Genomic DNA, 20,614 nt, shown 5'->3' with positions numbered 1-20,614 from the left:
TGTATTTCGTACGTGTTTCTCAAATTGAATGCGTAACAAAGGTAAAAATGAGAATACGTAGTTTGCTTTATCTATATTTTAATCAAACGGACAATTCTTTACAAGACATTCACTGCGACATCTCCCTAATTCCCTATCAAATAATTTAAATAAGTCACAAATTTTAATCTCTTTAACAATCACACCATTAACGATTTTACATTCGTAATATTTCTTGCAACTGGTTTCAAACGGAAACCGGCCAACTTGCATACAATTGAAGGAACCGTGGTCAGGTCTACATTGTTTCGAAGGAACACAAAACTTTCTCTTTGCATCAAATGCGTGTCCTGGAGGACATCTGTATTGTTTCAATTCAAAATCGAATTTAATAAACCTCCAAATACACTTGTAAAACCTGTTACAGTCGGTTGGATGAGGAAATATGCCTGGTTTATCACAAACTAATTGTATTTCGTTAGGGCACTGGACTGGGTTTATAGTGCAATGCTTGTTGTAAGAATCATACTTTGTGTTAAGTGGGCAGGAAATAGGGATGTCTATAATTTGGAAAATAGCATTTATGCACATGTGATATTTACTGCAATCGAAGGGATCGGGGTATTTTCCAATACCTGGACAAGTGAAAACTGGAGATGAGGTTGTGATTTCACTCGAAGTAACTTCGCTAGAACTCGTAGTTTCTGTAACTGTTGGGCTTGCAGTCGACGTAGTTTCGCTAGAACTCGTAGTTTCTGTAACTGTTGGGCTTGCAGTCGACGTAGTTTTGCTAAAACTCGTCGATTCAGTTACTGTTGGGCTTGCAGTCGACGTAGTTTCGCTAGAACTCGTAGTTTCTGTAACTGTTGGGCTTGCAGTCGACGTAGTTTCGCTAGAACTCGTAGTTTCTGTAACTGTTGGGCTTGCAGTCGACGTAGTTTCGCTAGAACTCGTAGTTTCTGTAACTGTTGGGCTTGCAGTCGACGTAGTTTCGCTAGAACTCGTCGATTCAGTTACTGTTGGGCTTGCAGTCGACGTAGTTTCGCTAGAACTCGTAGTTTCTGTAACTGTTGGGCTTGCAGTCGACGTAGTTTCGCTAGAACTCGTAGTTTCTGTAACTGTTGGGCTTGCAGTCGACGTAGTTTCGCTAGAACTCGTAGTTTCTGTAACTGTTGGGCTTGCAGTCGACGTAGTTTCGCTAGAACTCGTCGATTCAGTTACTGTTGGGCTTGCAGTCGACGTAGTTTCGCTAGAACTCGTAGTTTCTGTAACTGTTGGGCTTGCAGTCGACGTAGTTTTGCTAAAACTCGTCGATTCAGTTACTGTTGGGCTTGCAGTCGACGTAGTTTCGCTAGAACTCGTAGTTTCTGTAACTGTTGGGCTTGCAGTCGACGTAGTTTCGCTAGAACTCGTAGTTTCTGTAACTGTTGGGCTTGCAGTCGACGTAGTTTCGCTAGAACTCGTAGTTTCTGTAACTGTTGGGCTTGCAGTCGACGTAGTTTCGCTAGAACTCGTCGATTCAGTTACTGTTGGGCTTGCAGTCGACGTAGTTTCGCTAGAACTCGTAGTTTCTGTAACTGTTGGGCTTGCAGTCGACGTAGTTTCGCTAGAACTCGTAGTTTCTGTAACTGTTGGGCTTGCAGTCGACGTAGTTTCGCTAGAACTCGTCGATTCAGTTACTGTTGGGCTTGCAGTCGACGTAGTTTCGCTAGAACTCGTAGTTTCTGTAACTGTTGGGCTTGCAGTCGACGTAGTTTCGCTAGAACTCGTCGATTCAGTTACTGTTGGGCTTGCAGTCGACGTAGTTTCGCTAGAACTCGTAGTTTCTGTAACTGTTGGGCTTGCAGTCGACGTAGTTTCGCTAGAACTCGTCGATTCAGTTACTGTTGGGCTTGCAGTCGACGTAGTTTCGCTAGAACTCGTAGTTTCTGTAACTGTTGGGCTTGCAGTCGACGTAGTTTCGCTAGAACTCGTCGATTCAGTTACTGTTGGGCTTGCAGTCGACGTAGTTTCGCTAGAACTCGTAGTTTCTGTAACTGTTGAGCTTGCAGTCGATGTAGTTTCGCTAGAACTCGTAGTTTCTGTAACTGTTGGGCTTGCAGTCGACGTAGTTTCGCTAGAACTCGTCGATTCAGTTACTGTTGGGCTTGCAGTCGACGTAGTTTCGCTAGAACTCGTAGTTTCTGTAACTGTTGGGCTTGCAGTCGACGTAGTTTCGCTAGAACTCGTAGTTTCTGTAACTGTTGGGCTTGCAGTCGACGTAGTTTCGCTAGAACTCGTCGACTCAGTTACTGTTGGGCTTGCAGTCGACGTAGTTTCGCTAGAACTCGTAGTTTCTGTAACTGTTGGGCTTGCAGTCGACGTAGTTTCGCTAGAACTCGTCGATTCAGTTACTGTTGGGCTTGCAGTCGACGTAGTTTCGCTAGAACTCGTAGTTTCTGTAACTGTTGGGCTTGCAGTCGACGTAGTTTCGCTAGAACTCGTCGATTCAGTTACTGTTGGGTTTGCAGTCGACGTAGTTTCGCTAGAACTCGTAGTTTCTGTAACTGTTGGGCTTGCAGTCGACGTAGTTTCGCTAGAACTCGTCGATTCAGTTACTGTTGGGCTTGCAGTCGACGTAGTTTCGCTAGAACTCGTAGTTTCTGTAACTGTTGAGCTTGCAGTCGACGTAGTTTCGCTAGAACTCGTAGTTTCTGTAACTGTTGGGCTTGCAGTCGACGTAGTTTCGCTAGAACTCGTCGATTTAGTTACTGTTGGGCTTGCAGTCGACGTAGTTTCGCTAGAACTCGTAGTTTCTGTAACTGTTGGGCTTGCAGTCGACGTAGTTTCGCTTGAACTCGTAGTTTCTGTAACTGTTGGGCTTGCAGTCGACGTAGTTTCGCTAGAACTCGTCGATTCAGTTACTGTTGGGCTTGCAGTCAACGTAGTTTCGCTAGAACTCGTAGTTTCTGTAACTGTTGGGCTTGCAGTCGACGTAGTTTCGCTAGAACTCGTCGATTCAGTTACTGTTGGGATTGCAGTCGACGTAGTTTCGCTAGAACTCGTAGTTTCTGTAACTGTTGGGCTTGCAGTCGACGTAGTTTCGCTAGAACTCGTAGTTTCTGTAACTGTTGGGCTTGCAGTCGACGTAGTTTCGCTAGAACTCGTCGATTCAGTTACTGTTGGGTTTGCAGTCGACGTAGTTTCGCTAGAACTCGTAGTTTCTGTAACTGTTGGGCTTGCAGTCGACGTAGTTTCGCTAGAAGTCGTAGTTTCTGTAACTGTTGGGCTTGCAGTCGACGTAGTTTCGCTAGAACTCGTCGATTCAGTTACTGTTGGGCTTGCAGTCGACTTAGTTTCGCTAGAACTCGTAGTTTCTGTAACTGTTGGGCTTGCAGTCGACGTAGTTTCGCTAGAACTCGTAGTTTCTGTAACTGTTGGGCTTGCAGTCGACGTAGTTTCGCTAGAACTCGTAGTTTCTGTAACTGTTGGGCTTGCAGTCGACGTAGTTTCGCTAGAACTCGTAGTTTCTGTAACTGTTGGGCTTGCAGTCGACGTAGTTTCGCTAGAACTCGTAGTTTCTGTAACTGTTGGGCTTGCAGTCGACGTAGTTTCGCTAGAACTCGTAGTTTCTGTAACTGTTGGGCTTGCAGTCGACGTAGTTTCGCTAGAACTCGTAGTTTCTGTAACTGTTGGGCTTGCAGTCGACGTAGTTTCGCTAGAACTCGTCGATTCAGTTACTGTTGGGCTTGCAGTCGACGTAGTTTCGCTGAAACTCGTCGATTCAGTTACTGTTGGGCTTGCAGTCGACGTAGTTTCGCTAGAACTCGTAGTTTCTGTAACTGTTGGGCTTGCAGTCGACGTAGTTTCGCTAGAACTCGTAGTTTCTGTAACTGTTGGGCTTGCAGTCGACGTAGTTTCGCTAGAACTCGTAGTTTCTGTAACTGTTGGGCTTGCAGTCGACGTAGTTTCGCTAGAACTCGTAGTTTCTGTAACTGTTGGGCTTGCAGTCGACGTAGTTTCGCTAGAACTCGTAGTTTCTGTAACTGTTGGGCTTGCAGTCGACGTAGTTTCGCTAGAACTCGTAGTTTCTGTAACTGTTGGGCTTGCAGTCGACGTAGTTTCGCTAGAACTCGTAGTTTCTGTAACTGTTGGGCTTGCAGTCGACGTAGTTTCGCTAGAACTCGTAGTTTCTGTAACTGTTGGGCTTGCAGTCGACGTAGTTTCGCTAGAACTCGTAGTTTCTGTAACTGTTGGGCTTGCAGTCGACGTAGTTTCGCTAGAACTCGTAGTTTCTGTAACTGTTGGGCTTGCAGTCGACGTAGTTTCGCTAGAACTCGTAGTTTCTGTAACTGTTGGGCTTGCAGTCGACGTAGTTTCGCTAGAACTCGTAGTTTCTGTAACTGTTGGGCTTGCAGTCGACGTAGTTTCGCTAGAACTCGTCGATTCAGTTACTGTTGGGTTTGCAGTCGACGTAGTTTCGCTAGAACTCGTAGTTTCTGTAACTGTTGGGCTTGCAGTCGACGTAGTTTCGCTAGAACTCGTAGTTTCTGTAACTGTTGGGCTTGCAGTCGACGTAGTTTCGCTAGAACTCGTCGATTCAGTTACTGTTGGGCTTGCAGTCGACTTAGTTTCGCTAGAACTCGTAGTTTCTGTAACTGTTGGGCTTGCAGTCGACGTAGTTTCGCTAGAACTCGTAGTTTCTGTAACTGTTGGGCTTGCAGTCGACGTAGTTTCGCTAGAACTCGTAGTTTCTGTAACTGTTGGGCTTGCAGTCGACGTAGTTTCGCTAGAACTCGTCGATTCAGTTACTGTTGGGCTTGCAGTCGACGTAGTTTCGCTAGAACTCGTAGTTTCTGTAACTGTTGGGCTTGCAGTCGACGTAGTTTCGCTAGAACTCGTCGATTCAGTTACTGTTGGGCTTGCAGTCGACGTAGTTTCGCTAGAACTCGTAGTTTCTGTAACTGTTGGGCTTGCAGTCGACGTAGTTTCGCTAGAACTCGTAGTTTCTGTAACTGTTGGGCTTGCAGTCGACGTAGTTTCGCTAGAACTCGTAGTTTCTGTAACTGTTGGGCTTGCAGTCGACGTAGTTTCGCTAGAACTCGTAGTTTCTGTAACTGTTGGGCTTGCAGTCGACGTAGTTTCGCTAGAACTCGTAGTTTCTGTAACTGTTGGGCTTGCAGTCGACGTAGTTTCGCTAGAACTCGTAGTTTCTGTAACTGTTGGGCTTGCAGTCGACGTAGTTTCGCTAGAACTCGTCGATTCAGTTACTGTTGGGCTTGCAGTCAACGTAGTTTCGCTAGAACTCGTAGTTTCTGTAACTGTTGGGCTTGCAGTCGACGTAGTTTCGCTAGAACTCGTCGATTCAGTTACTGTTGGGCTTGCAGTCGACGTAGTTTCGCTAGAACTCGTAGTTTCTGTAACTGTTGGGCTTGCAGTCGACGTAGTTTCGCTAGAACTCGTAGTTTCTGTAACTGTTGGGCTTGCAGTCGACGTAGTTTCGCTAGAACTCGTAGTTTCTGTAACTGTTGGGCTTGCAGTCGACGTAGTTTCGCTAGAACTCGTAGTTTCTGTAACTGTTGGGCTTGCAGTCGACGTAGTTTCGCTAGAACTCGTAGTTTCTGTAACTGTTGGGCTTGCAGTCGACGTAGTTTCGCTAGAACTCGTAGTTTCTGTAACTGTTGGGCTTGCAGTCGACGTAGTTTCGCTAGAACTCGTCGATTCAGTTACTGTTGGGCTTGCAGTCGACGTAGTTTCGCTAGAACTCGTAGTTTCTGTAACTGTTGGGCTTGCAGTCGACGTAGTTTCGCTAGAACTCGTAGTTTCTGTAACTGTTGGGCTTGCAGTCGACGTAGTTTCGCTAGAACTCGTAGTTTCTGTAACTGTTGGGCTTGCAGTCGACGTAGTTTCGCTAGAACTCGTAGTTTCTGTAACTGTTGGGCTTGCAGTCGACGTAGTTTCGCTAGAACTCGTAGTTTCTGTAACTGTTGGGCTTGCAGTCGACGTAGTTTCGCTAGAACTCGTAGTTTCTGTAACTGTTGGGCTTGCAGTCGACGTAGTTTCGCTAGAACTCGTCGATTCAGTTACTGTTGGGTTTGCAGTCGACGTAGTTTCGCTAGAACTCGTAGTTTCTGTAACTGTTGGGCTTGCAGTCGACGTAGTTTCGCTAGAACTCGTCGATTCAGTTACTGTTGGGATTGCAGTCGACGTAGTTTCGCTAGAACTCGTAGTTTCTGTAACTGTTGGGCTTGCAGTCGACGTAGTTTCGCTAGAACTCGTAGTTTCTGTAACTGTTGGGCTTGCAGTCGACGTAGTTTCGCTAGAACTCGTCGATTCAGTTACTGTTGGGTTTGCAGTCGACGTAGTTTCGCTAGAACTCGTAGTTTCTGTAACTGTTGGGCTTGCAGTCGACGTAGTTTCGCTAGAACTCGTAGTTTCTGTAACTGTTGGGCTTGCAGTCGACGTAGTTTCGCTAGAACTCGTAGTTTCTGTAACTGTTGGGCTTGCAGTCGACGTAGTTTCGCTAGAACTCGTAGTTTCTGTAACTGTTGGGCTTGCAGTCGACGTAGTTTCGCTAGAACTCGTAGTTTCTGTAACTGTTGGGCTTGCAGTCGACGTAGTTTCGCTAGAACTCGTAGTTTCTGTAACTGTTGGGCTTGCAGTCGACGTAGTTTCGCTAGAACTCGTCGATTCAGTTACTGTTGGGCTTGCAGTCGACGTAGTTTCGCTGAAACTCGTCGATTCAGTTACTGTTGGGCTTGCAGTCGACGTAGTTTCGCTAGAACTCGTAGTTTCTGTAACTGTTGGGCTTGCAGTCGACGTAGTTTCGCTAGAACTCGTAGTTTCTGTAACTGTTGGGCTTGCAGTCGACGTAGTTTCGCTAGAACTCGTAGTTTCTGTAACTGTTGGGCTTGCAGTCGACGTAGTTTCGCTAGAACTCGTAGTTTCTGTAACTGTTGGGCTTGCAGTCGACGTAGTTTCGCTAGAACTCGTAGTTTCTGTAACTGTTGGGCTTGCAGTCGACGTAGTTTCGCTAGAACTCGTAGTTTCTGTAACTGTTGGGCTTGCAGTCGACGTAGTTTCGCTAGAACTCGTAGTTTCTGTAACTGTTGGGCTTGCAGTCGACGTAGTTTCGCTAGAACTCGTAGTTTCTGTAACTGTTGGGCTTGCAGTCGACGTAGTTTCGCTAGAACTCGTCGATTCAGTTACTGTTGGGTTTGCAGTCGACGTAGTTTCGCTAGAACTCGTAGTTTCTGTAACTGTTGGGCTTGCAGTCGACGTAGTTTCGCTAGAACTCGTAGTTTCTGTAACTGTTGGGCTTGCAGTCGACGTAGTTTCGCTAGAACTCGTCGATTCAGTTACTGTTGGGCTTGCAGTCGACTTAGTTTCGCTAGAACTCGTAGTTTCTGTAACTGTTGGGCTTGCAGTCGACGTAGTTTCGCTAGAACTCGTAGTTTCTGTAACTGTTGGGCTTGCAGTCGACGTAGTTTCGCTAGAACTCGTAGTTTCTGTAACTGTTGGGCTTGCAGTCGACGTAGTTTCGCTAGAACTCGTAGTTTCTGTAACTGTTGGGCTTGCAGTCGACGTAGTTTCGCTAGAACTCGTAGTTTCTGTAACTGTTGGGCTTGCAGTCGACGTAGTTTCGCTAGAACTCGTCGATTCAGTTACTGTTGGGCTTGCAGTCGACGTAGTTTCGCTAGAACTCGTAGTTTCTGTAACTGTTGGGCTTGCAGTCGACGTAGTTTCGCTAGAACTCGTCGATTCAGTTACTGTTGGGCTTGCAGTCGACGTAGTTTCGCTAGAACTCGTAGTTTCTGTAACTGTTGGGCTTGCAGTCGACATAGTTTCGCTAGAACTCGTGGTTTCTGTAACTGTTGGGCTTGCAGTCGACGTAGTTTCGCTAGAACTCGTAGTTTCTGTAACTGTTGGGCTTGCAGTCGACATAGTTTCGCTAGAACTCGTAGTTTCTGTAACTGTTGGGCTTGCAGTCGACGTAATTTCGCTAGAACTCGTAGTTTCTGTAACTGTTGGGCTTGCATTCGACGTAGTTTCGCTAGAACTCGTCGATTCAGTTACTGTTGGGCTTGCAGTCGACGTAGTTTCGCTAGAACTCGTAGTTTCTGTAACTGTTGGACTTGCAGTCGACGTAGTTTCGCTAGAACTCGTAGTTTCTGTAACTGTTGGGCTTGCAGTCGACGTAGTTTCGCTAGAACTCGTCGATTCAGTTACTGTTGGGCTTGCAGTCGACGTAGTTTCGCTAGAACTCGTAGTTTCTGTAACTGTTGGGCTTGCAGTCGACGTAGTTTCGCTAGAACTCGTCGATTCAGTTACTGTTGGGCTTGCAGTCGACGTAGTTTCGCTAGAACTCGTAGTTTCTGTAACTGTTGGGCTTGCAGTCGACATAGTTTCGCTAGAACTCGTAGTTTCTGTAACTGTTGGGCTTGCAGTCGACGTAGTTTTGCTAGAACTCGTAGTTTCTGTAACTGTTGGGCTTGCAGTCGACGTAGTTTCGCTAGAACTCGTAGTTTCTGTAACTGTTGGGCTTGCAGTCGACGTAGTTTCGCTAGAACTCGTAGTTTCTGTAACTGTTGGGCTTGCAGTCGACATAGTTTCGCTAGAACTCGTAGTTTCTGTAACTGTTGGGCTTGCAGTCGACGTAGTTTCGCTAGAACTCGTCGATTCAGTTACTGTTGGGCTTGCAGTCGACGTAGTTTCGCTAGAACTCGTAGTTTCTGTAACTGTTGGGCTTGCAGTCGACATAGTTTCGCTAGAACTCGTAGTTTCTGTAACTGTTGGGCTTGCAGTCGACGTAGTTTCGCTAGAACTCGTAGTTTCTGTAACTGTTGGGCTTGCAGTCGACATAGTTTCGCTAGAACTCGTAGTTTCTGTAACTGTTGGGCTTGCAGTCGACGTAATTTCGCTAGAACTCGTAGTTTCTGTAACTGTTGGGCTTGCATTCGACGTAGTTTCGCTAGAACTCGTCGATTCAGTTACTGTTGGGCTTGCAGTCGACGTAGTTTCGCTAGAACTCGTCGATTCAGTTACTGTTGGGCTTGCAGTCGACGTAGTTTCGCTAGAACTCGTAGTTTCTGTAACTGTTGGGCTTGCAGTCGACGTAGTTTCGCTAGAACTCGTCGATTCAGTTACTGTTGGGCTTGCAGTCGACGTAGTTTCGCTAGAACTCGTCGATTCAGTTACTGTTGGGCTTGCAGTCGACGTAGTTTCGCTAGAACTCGTAGTTTCTGTAACTGTTGGGCTTGCAGTCGACATAGTTTCGCTAGAACTCGTAGTTTCTGTAACTGTTGGGCTTGCAGTCGACGTAGTTTCGCTAGAACTCGTAGTTTCTGTAACTGTTGGGCTTGCAGTCGACATAGTTTCGCTAGAACTCGTAGTTTCTGTAACTGTTGGGCTTGCAGTCGACGTAATTTCGCTAGAACTCGTAGTTTCTGTAACTGTTGGGCTTGCATTCGACGTAGTTTCGCTAGAACTCGTCGATTCAGTTACTGTTGGGCTTGCAGTCGACGTAGTTTCGCTAGAACTCGTCGATTCAGTTACTGTTGGGCTTGCAGTCGACGTAGTTTCGCTAGAACTCGTAGTTTCTGTAACTGTTGGGCTTGCAGTCGACGTAGTTTCGCTAGAACTCGTCGATTCAGTTACTGTTGGGCTTGCAGTCGACGTAGTTTCGCTAGAACTCGTAGTTTCTGTAACTGTTGGGCTTGCAGTCGACGTAATTTCGCTAGAACTCGTAGTTTCTGTAACTGTTGGGCTTGCATTCGACGTAGTTTCGCTAGAACTCGTCGATTCAGTTACTGTTGGGCTTGCAGTCGACGTAGTTTTGCTAGAACTCGTAGTTTCTGTAACTGTTGGGCTTGCAGTCGACGTAATTTCGCTAGAACTCGTAGTTTCTGTAACTGTTGGGCTTGCAGTCGACGTAGTTTCGCTAGAACTCGTCGATTCAGTTACTGTTGGGCTTGCAGTCGACGTAGTTTCGCTAGAACTCGTAGTTTCTGTAACTGTTGGGCTTGCAGTCGACGTAGTTTCGCTAGAACTCGTAGTTTCTGTAACTGTTGGGCTTGCAGTCGACGTAGTTTCGCTAGAACTCGTAGTTTCTGTAACTGTTGGGCTTGCAGTCGACGTAGTTTCGCTAGAACTCGTAGTTTCTGTAACTGTTGGGCTTGCAGTCGACGTAGTTTCGCTAGAACTCGTAGTTTCTGTAACTGTTGGGCTTGCAGTCGACGTAGTTTCGCTAGAACTCGTAGTTTCTGTAACTGTTGGGCTTGCAGTCGACATAGTTTCGCTAGAACTCGTAGTTTCTGTAACTGTTGGGCTTGCAGTCGACGTAGTTTCGCTAGAACTCGTAGTTTCTGTAACTGTTGGGCTTGCAGTCGACATAGTTTCGCTAGAACTCGTAGTTTCTGTAACTGTTGGGCTTGCAGTCGACGTAATTTCGCTAGAACTCGTAGTTTCTGTAACTGTTGGGCTTGCATTCGACGTAGTTTCGCTAGAACTCGTCGATTCAGTTACTGTTGGGCTTGCAGTCGACGTAGTTTCGCTAGAACTCGTAGTTTCTGTAACTGTTGGGCTTGCAGTCGACGTAGTTTCGCTAGAACTCGTCGATTCAGTTACTGTTGGGCTTGCAGTCGACGTAGTTTCGCTAGAACTCGTCGATTCAGTTACTGTTGGGCTTGCAGTCGACGTAGTTTCGCTAGAACTCGTAGTTTCTGTAACTGTTGGGCTTGCAGTCGACATAGTTTCGCTAGAACTCGTAGTTTCTGTAACTGTTGGGCTTGCAGTCGACGTAGTTTCGCTAGAACTCGTAGTTTCTGTAACTGTTGGGCTTGCAGTCGACGTAATTTCGCTAGAACTCGTAGTTTCTGTAACTGTTGGGCTTGCATTCGACGTAGTTTCGCTAGAACTCGTCGATTCAGTTACTGTTGGGCTTGCAGTCGACGTAGTTTCGCTAGAACTCGTCGATTCAGTTACTGTTGGGCTTGCAGTCGACGTAGTTTCGCTAGAACTCGTAGTTTCTGTAACTGTTGGGCTTGCAGTCGACATAGATTCGCTAGAACTCGTAGTTTCTGTAACTGTTGGGCTTGCAGTCGACGTAGTTTCGCTAGAACTCGTAGTTTCTGTAACTGTTGGGCTTGCAGTCGACATAGTTTCGCTAGAACTCGTAGTTTCTGTAACTGTTGGGCTTGCAGTCGACGTAATTTCGCTAGAACTCGTAGTTTCTGTAACTGTTGGGCTTGCATTCGACGTAGTTTCGCTAGAACTCGTCGATTCAGTTACTGTTGGGCTTGCAGTCGACGTAGTTTCGCTAGAACTCGTCGATTCAGTTACTGTTGGGCTTGCAGTCGACGTAGTTTCGCTAGAACTCGTAGTTTCTGTAACTGTTGGGCTTGCAGTCGACATAGTTTCGCTAGAACTCGTAGTTTCTGTAACTGTTGGGCTTGCAGTCGACGTAGTTTCGCTAGAACTCGTAGTTTCTGTAACTGTTGGGCTTGCAGTCGACATAGTTTCGCTAGAACTCGTAGTTTCTGTAACTGTTGGGCTTGCAGTCGACGTAATTTCGCTAGAACTCGTAGTTTCTGTAACTGTTGGGCTTGCATTCGACGTAGTTTCGCTAGAACTCGTCGATTCAGTTACTGTTGGGCTTGCAGTCGACGTAGTTTCGCTAGAACTCGTCGATTCAGTTACTGTTGGGCTTGCAGTCGACGTAGTTTCGCTAGAACTCGTAGTTTCTGTAACTGTTGGGCTTGCAGTCGACGTAGTTTCGCTAGAACTCGTCGATTCAGTTACTGTTGGGCTTGCAGTCGACGTAGTTTCGCTAGAACTCGTAGTTTCTGTAACTGTTGGGCTTGCAGTCGACGTAGTTTCGCTAGAACTCGTAGTTTCTGTAACTGTTGGGCTTGCAGTCGACATAGTTTCGCTAGAACTCGTAGTTTCTGTAACTGTTGGGCTTGCAGTCGACGTAGTTTCGCTAGAACTCGTCGATTCAGTTACTGTTGGGCTTGCAGTCGACGTAGTTTCGCTAGAACTCGTAGTTTCTGTAACTGTTGGGCTTGCAGTCGACATAGTTTCGCTAGAACTCGTGGTTTCTGTAACTGTTGGGCTTGCAGTCGACGTAGTTTCGCTAGAACTCGTAGTTTCTGTAACTGTTGGGCTTGCAGTCGACATAGTTTCGCTAGAACTCGTAGTTTCTGTAACTGTTGGGCTTGCAGTCGACGTAATTTCGCTAGAACTCGTAGTTTCTGTAACTGTTGGGCTTGCATTCGACGTAGTTTCGCTAGAACTCGTCGATTCAGTTACTGTTGGGCTTGCAGTCGACGTAGTTTCGCTAGAACTCGTAGTTTCTGTAACTGTTGGGCTTGCAGTCGACGTAGTTTCGCTAGAACTCGTCGATTCAGTTACTGTTGGGCTTGCAGTCGACGTAGTTTCGCTAGAACTCGTAGTTTCTGTAACTGTTGGGCTTGCAGTCGACGTAGTTTCGCTAGAACTCGTCGATTCAGTTACTGTTGGGCTTGCAGTCGACGTAGTTTCGCTAGAACTCGTAGTTTCTGTAACTGTTGGGCTTGCAGTCGACGTAATTTCGCTAGAACTCGTAGTTTCTGTAACTGTTGGGCTTGCATTCGACGTAGTTTCGCTAGAACTCGTCGATTCAGTTACTGTTGGGCTTGCAGTCGACGTAGTTTCGCTAGAACTCGTCGATTCAGTTACTGTTGGGCTTGCAGTCGACGTAGTTTCGCTAGAACTCGTAGTTTCTGTAACTGTTGGGCTTGCAGTCGACGTAGTTTCGCTAGAACTCGTCGATTCAGTTACTGTTGGGCTTGCAGTCGACGTAGTTTCGCTAGAACTCGTAGTTTCTGTAACTGTTGGGCTTGCAGTCGACGTAATTTCGCTAGAACTCGTAGTTTCTGTAACTGTTGGGCTTGCAGTCGACATAGTTTCGCTAGAACTCGTAGTTTCTGTAACTGTTGGGCTTGCAGTCAACGTAATTTCGCTAGAACTCGTAGTTTCTGTAACTGTTGGGCTTGCATTCGACGTAGTTTCGCTAGAACTCGTCGATTCAGTTACTGTTGGGCTTGCAGTCGACGTAGTTTCGCTAGAACTCGTCGATTCAGTTACTGTTGGGCTTGCAGTCGACGTAGTTTCGCTAGAACTCGTAGTTTCTGTAACTGTTGGGCTTGCAGTCGACGTAGTTTCGCTAGAACTCGTCGATTCAGTTACTGTTGGGCTTGCAGTCGACGTAGTTTCGCTAGAACTCGTAGTTTCTGTAACTGTTGGGCTTGCAGTCGACGTAGTTTCGCTAGAACTCGTAGTTTCTGTAACTGTTGGGCTTGCAGTCGACATAGTTTCGCTAGAACTCGTAGTTTCTGTAACTGTTGGGCTTGCAGTCGACGTAGTTTCGCTAGAACTCGTCGATTCAGTTACTGTTGGGCTTGCAGTCGACGTAGTTTCGCTAGAACTCGTAGTTTCTGTAACTGTTGGGCTTGCAGTCGACTTAGTTTCGCTAGAACTCGTCGATTCAGTTACTGTTGGGCTTGCAGTCGACGTAGTTTCGCTAGAACTCGTAGTTTCTGTAACTGTTGGGCTTGCAGTCGACATAGTTTCGCTAGAACTCGTGGTTTCTGTAACTGTTGGGCTTGCAGTCGACGTAGTTTCGCTAGAACTCGTAGTTTCTGTAACTGTTGGGCTTGCAGTCGACATAGTTTCGCTAGAACTCGTAGTTTCTGTAACTGTTGGGCTTGCAGTCGACGTAATTTCGCTAGAACTCGTAGTTTCTGTAACTGTTGGGCTTGCATTCGACGTAGTTTCGCTAGAACTCGTCGATTCAGTTACTGTTGGACTTGCAGTCGACGTAGTTTCGCTAGAACTCGTCGATTCAGTTACTGTTGGGCTTGCAGTCGACGTAGTTTCGCTAGAACTCGTAGTTTCTGTAACTGTTGGGCTTGCAGTCGACTTAGTTTCGCTAGAACTCGTCGATTCAGTTACTGTTGGGCTTGCAGTCGACGTAGTTTCGCTAGAACTCGTAGTTTCTGTAACTGTTGGGCTTGCAGTCGACGTAGTTTCGCTAGAACTCGTCGATTCAGTTACTGTTGGGCTTGCAGTCGACGTAGTTTCGCTAGAACTCGTAGTTTCTGTAACTGTTGGGCTTGCAGTCGACGTAGTTTCGCTAGAACTCGTCGATTCAGTTACTGTTGGGCTTGCAGTCGACGTAGTTTCGCTAGAACTCGTAGTTTCTGTAACTGTTGGGCTTGCAGTCGACGTAGTTTCGCTAGAACTCGTCGATTCAGTTACTGTTGGGCTTGCAGTCGACGTAGTTTCGCTAGAACTCGTAGTTTCTGTAACTGTTGGGCTTGCAGTCGACGTAGTTTCGCTAGAACTCGTAGTTTCTGTAACTGTTGGGCTTGCAGTCGACATAGTTTCGCTAGAACTCGTAGTTTCTGTAACTGTTGGGCTTGCAGTCGACGTAGTTTCGCTAGAACTCGTCGATTCAGTTACTGTTGGGCTTGCAGTCGACGTAGTTTCGCTAGAACTCGTAGTTTCTGTAACTGTTGGGCTTGCAGTCGACTTAGTTTCGCTAGAACTCGTCGATTCAGTTACTGTTGGGCTTGCAGTCGACGTAGTTTCGCTAGAACTCGTAGTTTCTGTAACTGTTGGGCTTGCAGTCGACATAGTTTCGCTAGAACTCGTGGTTTCTGTAACTGTTGGGCTTGCAGTCGACGTAGTTTCGCTAGAACTCGTCGATTCAGTTACTGTTGGGCTTGCAGTCGACATAGTTTCGCTAGAACTCGTGGTTTCTGTAACTGTTGGGCTTGCAGTCGACGTAGTTTCGCTAGAACTCGTCGATTCAGTTACTGTTGGGCTTGCAGTCGACATAGTTTCGCTAGAACTCGTAGTTTCTGTAACTGTTGGGCTTGCAGTCGACGTAATTTCGCTAGAACTCGTAGTTTCTGTAACTGTTGGGCTTGCATTCGACGTAGTTTCGCTAGAACTCGTCGATTCAGTTACTGTTGGACTTGCAGTCGACGTAGTTTCGCTAGAACTCGTCGATTCAGTTACTGTTGGGCTTGCAGTCGACGTAGTTTCGCTAGAACTCGTAGTTTCTGTAACTGTTGGGCTTGCAGTCGACTTAGTTTCGCTAGAACTCGTCGATTCAGTTACTGTTGGGCTTGCAGTCGACGTAGTTTCGCTAGAACTCGTAGTTTCTGTAACTGTTGGGCTTGCAGTCGACGTAGTTTCGCTAGAACTCGTCGATTCAGTTACTGTTGGGCTTGCAGTCGACGTAGTTTCGCTAGAACTCGTAGTTTCTGTAACTGTTGGGCTTGCAGTCGACGTAGTTTCGCTAGAACTCGTCGATTCAGTTACTGTTGGGCTTGCAGTCGACGTAGTTTCGCTAGAACTCGTAGTTTCTGTAACTGTTGGGCTTGCAGTCGACGTAATTTCGCTAGAACTCGTAGTTTCTGTAACTGTTGGGCTTGCATTCGACGTAGTTTCGCTAGAACTCGTCGATTCAGTTACTGTTGGGCTTGCAGTCGACGTAGTTTCGCTAGAACTCGTCGATTCAGTTACTGTTGGGCTTGCAGTCGACGTAGTTTCGCTAGAACTCGTAGTTTCTGTAACTGTTGGGCTTGCAGTCGACGTAGTTTCGCTAGAACTCGTCGATTCAGTTACTGTTGGGCTTGCAGTCGACGTAGTTTCGCTAGAACTCGTAGTTTCTGTAACTGTTGGGCTTGCAGTCGACGTAGTTTCGCTAGAACTCGTAGTTTCTGTAACTGTTGGGCTTGTAGTCGACATAGTTTCGCTAGAACTCGTAGTTTCTGTAACTGTTGGGCTTGCAGTCGACGTAGTTTCGCTAGAACTCGTTGTTTCTGTAACTGTTGGGCTTGCAGTCGACATAGTTTCGCTAGAACTCGTAGTTTCTGTAACTCTTGGGCTTGCAGTCGACGTAATTTCGCTAGAACTCGTAGTTTCTGTAACTGTTGGGCTTGCATTCGACGTAGTTTCGCTAGAACTCGTCGATTCAGTTACTGTTGGGCTTGCAGTCGACGTAGTTTCGCTAGAACTCGTCGATTCAGTTACTGTTGGGCTTGCAGTCGACGTAGTTTCGCTAGAACTCGTAGTTTCTGTAACTGTTGGGCTTGCAGTCGACGTAGTTTCGCTAGAACTCGTCGATTCAGTTACTGTTGGGCTTGCAGTCGACGTAGTTTCGCTAGAACTCGTAGTTTCTGTAACTGTTGGGCTTGCAGTCGACGTAGTTTCGCTAGAACTCGTCGATTCAGTTACTGTTGGGCTTGCAGTCGACGTAGTTTCGCTAGAACTCGTAGTTTCTGTAACTGTTGGGCTTGCAGTCGACGTAATTTCGCTAGAACTCGTAGTTTCTGTAACTGTTGGGCTTGCATTCGACGTAGTTTCGCTAGAACTCGTCGATTCAGTTACTGTTGGGCTTGCAGTCGACGTAGTTTCGCTAGAACTCGTCGATTCAGTTACTGTTGGGCTTGCAGTCGACGTAGTTTCGCTAGAACTCGTAGTTTCTGTAACTGTTGGGCTTGCAGTCGACGTAGTTTCGCTAGAACTCGTCGATTCAGTTACTGTTGGGCTTGCAGTCGACGTAGTTTCGCTAGAACTCGTAGTTTCTGTAACTGTTGGGCTTGCAGTCGACGTAGTTTCGCTAGAACTCGTCGATTCAGTTACTGTTGGGCTTGCAGTCGACGTAGTTTCGCTAGAACTCGTAGTTTCTGTAACTGTTGGGCTTGCAGTCGACGTAGTTTCGCTAGAACTCGTAGTTTCTGTAACTGTTGGGCTTGTAGTCGACATAGTTTCGCTAGAACTCGTAGTTTCTGTAACTGTTGGGCTTGCAGTCGACGTAGTTTCGCTAGAACTCGTTGTTTCTGTAACTGTTGGGCTTGCAGTCGACATAGTTTCGCTAGAACTCGTAGTTTCTGTAACTCTTGGGCTTGCAGTCGACGTAATTTCGCTAGAACTCGTAGTTTCTGTAACTGTTGGGCTTGCATTCGACGTAGTTTCGCTAGAACTCGTCGATTCAGTTACTGTTGGGCTTGCAGTCGACGTAGTTTCGCTAGAACTCGTCGATTCAGTTACTGTTGGGCTTGCAGTCGACGTAGTTTCGCTAGAACTCGTAGTTTCTGTAACTGTTGGGCTTGCAGTCGACGTAGTTTCGCTAGAACTCGTCGATTCAGTTACTGTTGGGCTTGCAGTCGACGTAGTTTCGCTAGAACTCGTAGTTTCTGTAACTGTTGGGCTTGCATTCGACGTAGTTTCGCTAGAACTCGTCGATTCAGTTACTGTTGGGCTTGCAGTCGACGTAGTTTCGCTAGAACTCGTCGATTCAGTTACTGTTGGGCTTGCAGTCGACGTAGTTTCGCTAGAACTCGTAGTTTCTGTAACTGTTGGGCTTGCAGTCGACGTAGTTTCGCTAGAACTCGTCGATTCAGTTACTGTTGGGCTTGCAGTCGACGTAGTTTCGCTAGAACTCGTAGTTTCTGTAACTGTTGGGCTTGCAGTCGACGTAGTTTCGCTAGAACTCGTCGATTCAGTTACTGTTGGGCTTGCAGTCGACGTAGTTTCGCTAGAACTCGTAGTTTCTGTAACTGTTGGGCTTGCAGTCGACGTAATTTCGCTAGAACTCGTAGTTTCTGTAACTGTTGGGCTTGCATTCGACGTAGTTTCGCTAGAACTCGTCGATTCAGTTACTGTTGGGCTTGCAGTCGACGTAGTTTCGCTAGAACTCGTCGATTCAGTTACTGTTGGGCTTGCAGTCGACGTAGTTTCGCTAGAACTCGTAGTTTCTGTAACTGTTGGGCTTGCAGTCGACGTAGTTTCGCTAGAACTCGTCGATTCAGTTACTGTTGGGCTTGCAGTCGACGTAGTTTCGCTAGAACTCGTAGTTTCTGTAACTGTTGGGCTTGCAGTCGACGTAGTTTCGCTAGAACTCGTAGTTTCTGTAACTGTTGGGCTTGTAGTCGACATAGTTTCGCTAGAACTCGTAGTTTCTGTAACTGTTGGGCTTGCAGTCGACGTAGTTTCGCTAGAACTCGTTGTTTCTGTAACTGTTGGGCTTGCAGTCGACATAGTTTCGCTAGAACTCGTAGTTTCTGTAACTGTTGGGCTTGCAGTCGACGTAATTTCGCTAGAACTCGTAGTTTCTGTAACTGTTGGGCTTGCATTCGACGTAGTTTCGCTAGAACTCGTCGATTCAGTTACTGTTGGGCTTGCAGTCGACGTAGTTTCGCTAGAACTCGTAGTTTCTGTAACTGTTGGGCTTGCAGTCGACGTAGTTTCGCTAGAACTCGTCGATTCAGTTACTGTTGGGCTTGCAGTCGACGTAGTTTCGCTAGAACTCGTAGTTTCTGTAACTGTTGGGCTTGCAGTCGACGTAATTTCGCTAGAACTCGTAGTTTCTGTAACTGTTGGGCTTGCATTCGACGTAGTTTCGCTAGAACTCGTCGATTCAGTTACTGTTGGGCTTGCAGTCGACGTAGTTTCGCTAGAACTCGTCGATTCAGTTACTGTTGGGCTTGCAGTCGACGTAGTTTCGCTAGAACTCGTAGTTTCTGTAACTGTTGGGCTTGCAGTCGACGTAGTTTCGCTAGAACTCGTCGATTCAGTTACTGTTGGGCTTGCAGTCGACGTAGTTTCGCTAGAACTCGTAGTTTCTGTAACTGTTGGGCTTGCAGTCGACGTAGTTTCGCTAGAACTCGTAGTTTCTGTAACTGTTGGGCTTGTAGTCGACATAGTTTCGCTAGAACTCGTAGTTTCTGTAACTGTTGGGCTTGCAGTCGACGTAGTTTCGCTAGAACTCGTTGTTTCTGTAACTGTTGGGCTTGCAGTCGACATAGTTTCGCTAGAACTCGTAGTTTCTGTAACTGTTGGGCTTGCAGTCGACGTAATTTCGCTAGAACTCGTAGTTTCTGTAACTGTTGGGCTTGCATTCGACGTAGTTTCGCTAGAACTCGTCGATTCAGTTACTGTTGGGCTTGCAGTCGACGTAGTTTCGCTAGAACTCGTAGTTTCTGTAACTGTTGGGCTTGCAGTCGACGTAGTTTCGCTAGAACTCGTCGATTCAGTTACTGTTGGGCTTGCAGTCGACGTAGTTTCGCTAGAACTCGTAGTTTCTGTAACTGTTGGGCTTGCAGTCGACGTAATTTCGCTAGAACTCGTAGTTTCTGTAACTGTTGGGCTTGCATTCGACGTAGTTTCGCTAGAACTCGTCGATTCAGTTACTGTTGGGCTTGCAGTCGACGTAGTTTCGCTAGAACTCGTCGATTCAGTTACTGTTGGGCTTGCAGTCGACGTAGTTTCGCTAGAACTCGTAGTTTCTGTAACTGTTGGGCTTGCAGTCGACGTAGTTTCGCTAGAACTCGTCGATTCAGTTACTGTTGGGCTTGCAGTCGACGTAGTTTCGCTAGAACTCGTAGTTTCTGTAACTGTTGGGCTTGCAGTCGACGTAGTTTCGCTAGAACTCGTAGTTTCTGTAACTGTTGGGCTTGCAGTCGACGTAGTTTCGCTAGAACTCGTAGTTTCTGTAACTGTTGGGCTTGCGGTCGACGTAATTTCTTTTGACGTGCTTGTAATGTTAGCTTCTTTTGTAGTTGTTTCAGGCCAAGGTTCATCACATTCCAAATCTGAATTGTTATTACAAACTAAACCTGGAGGACATTCCTGAGGTAATCCAATAATCATAGTCGTTTCGCCAACTTCCACACATTGATAAAAATGAGTTTCATCATAGCAAAGAAAGCCCCGATTATGACAGTCTATTAATACTTTAGCTTCCAGCCAGTAAATCTAAAGGAAATTAAAAACTGTTTAATATTTTGTTTTCATTAAACCTTATACTGATATCCTGCTGCTGGACCTGCATATGGTTGCCAGAAGCAAAAGAAAATTAATTTTCTTTAAACTGATTATCCCTAGCGCTTTCCAAAAATGCGGTTTTTGTTTTTTTTTATGTTTAGGAGCAAAATTTTGTGTTTTATTAATTACATTTTTTGCAGAATTTTTCTACAATTCCTTGTAATATAATTTTTTTTCCGATGTTATTCCTATTTAATTAATTGATGTTAAGTCGCCGTACAAAAAATGTTTCTTACGAGTATGTAACGAACGAGAAGCTGTTTTTTTTATGGAAAAATGCGTCAAAAAATAAAATTGTAGGATCGTACAAGTTTGGAAAATTTTCGACGTTCTTAAAAGTTTTATGACGATTGAAACTGTTTGCTTTGTACAATTTGTACGACCAAGTGGATAGTGTACCGGGCGTTTTAGTAAAATTTGGCAATTTTTGTTATTTATTTGCTTTCTCATGGGTAAGTCTTCTGACCTTTTGAAAAAAGTTTAAAATGGAATTTGTACTTATCTTGTAAATATACTTATTTTTTATTTGTGCGCATCTTGACTAAATAGAAGTAAATATGTTACTATAAATTTCTTTGCCCTTACCAAATTGAAAAAGAATATAGCCCACAGCACTTTCATTTTTCTTTCACTTCATAGCAGCTACGTTACTTCTGAATTAATGATACGTAGTGGTATTTTTATGTTTATTCGATTTTAATTGTGTTAACTATTCTTTTTTAGCATAAATTTTCTATTGTTGTCCATAAGTCCTTTTAAATGTTATTTAAATACGGTA

At 45.8% G+C, this 20,614-nt stretch overlaps 1 protein-coding gene across 1 annotated transcript; it reads right to left on the bottom strand.

Annotated features, from left to right (window-relative positions):
• Nucleotides 1-61: 61 nt before the first annotated feature.
• Nucleotides 62-20,538, bottom strand: LOC135267140 (mucin-3B-like). Its single transcript, XM_064358988.1, has 2 exons — nt 20,422-20,538; nt 62-19,767 (listed from the first exon to the last, which is right to left on the bottom strand). The coding sequence occupies exons 1-2, from the start codon at nt 20,455-20,457 to the stop codon at nt 79-81; spliced, it is 19,725 nt and encodes a 6,574-aa protein (XP_064215058.1). The 5' UTR covers nt 20,458-20,538; the 3' UTR covers nt 62-78.
• Nucleotides 20,539-20,614: the final 76 nt, after the last annotated feature.

This window comes from Tribolium castaneum, chromosome 9, assembly GCF_031307605.1.
Source record: "Tribolium castaneum strain GA2 chromosome 9, icTriCast1.1, whole genome shotgun sequence".
In the NCBI taxonomy this organism is placed as follows: domain Eukaryota; kingdom Metazoa; phylum Arthropoda; class Insecta; order Coleoptera; family Tenebrionidae; genus Tribolium; species Tribolium castaneum.
The sequence above is the reverse complement of the archived record's forward strand: the minus strand, read 5'-3'. Positions and strand labels throughout refer to the sequence as shown.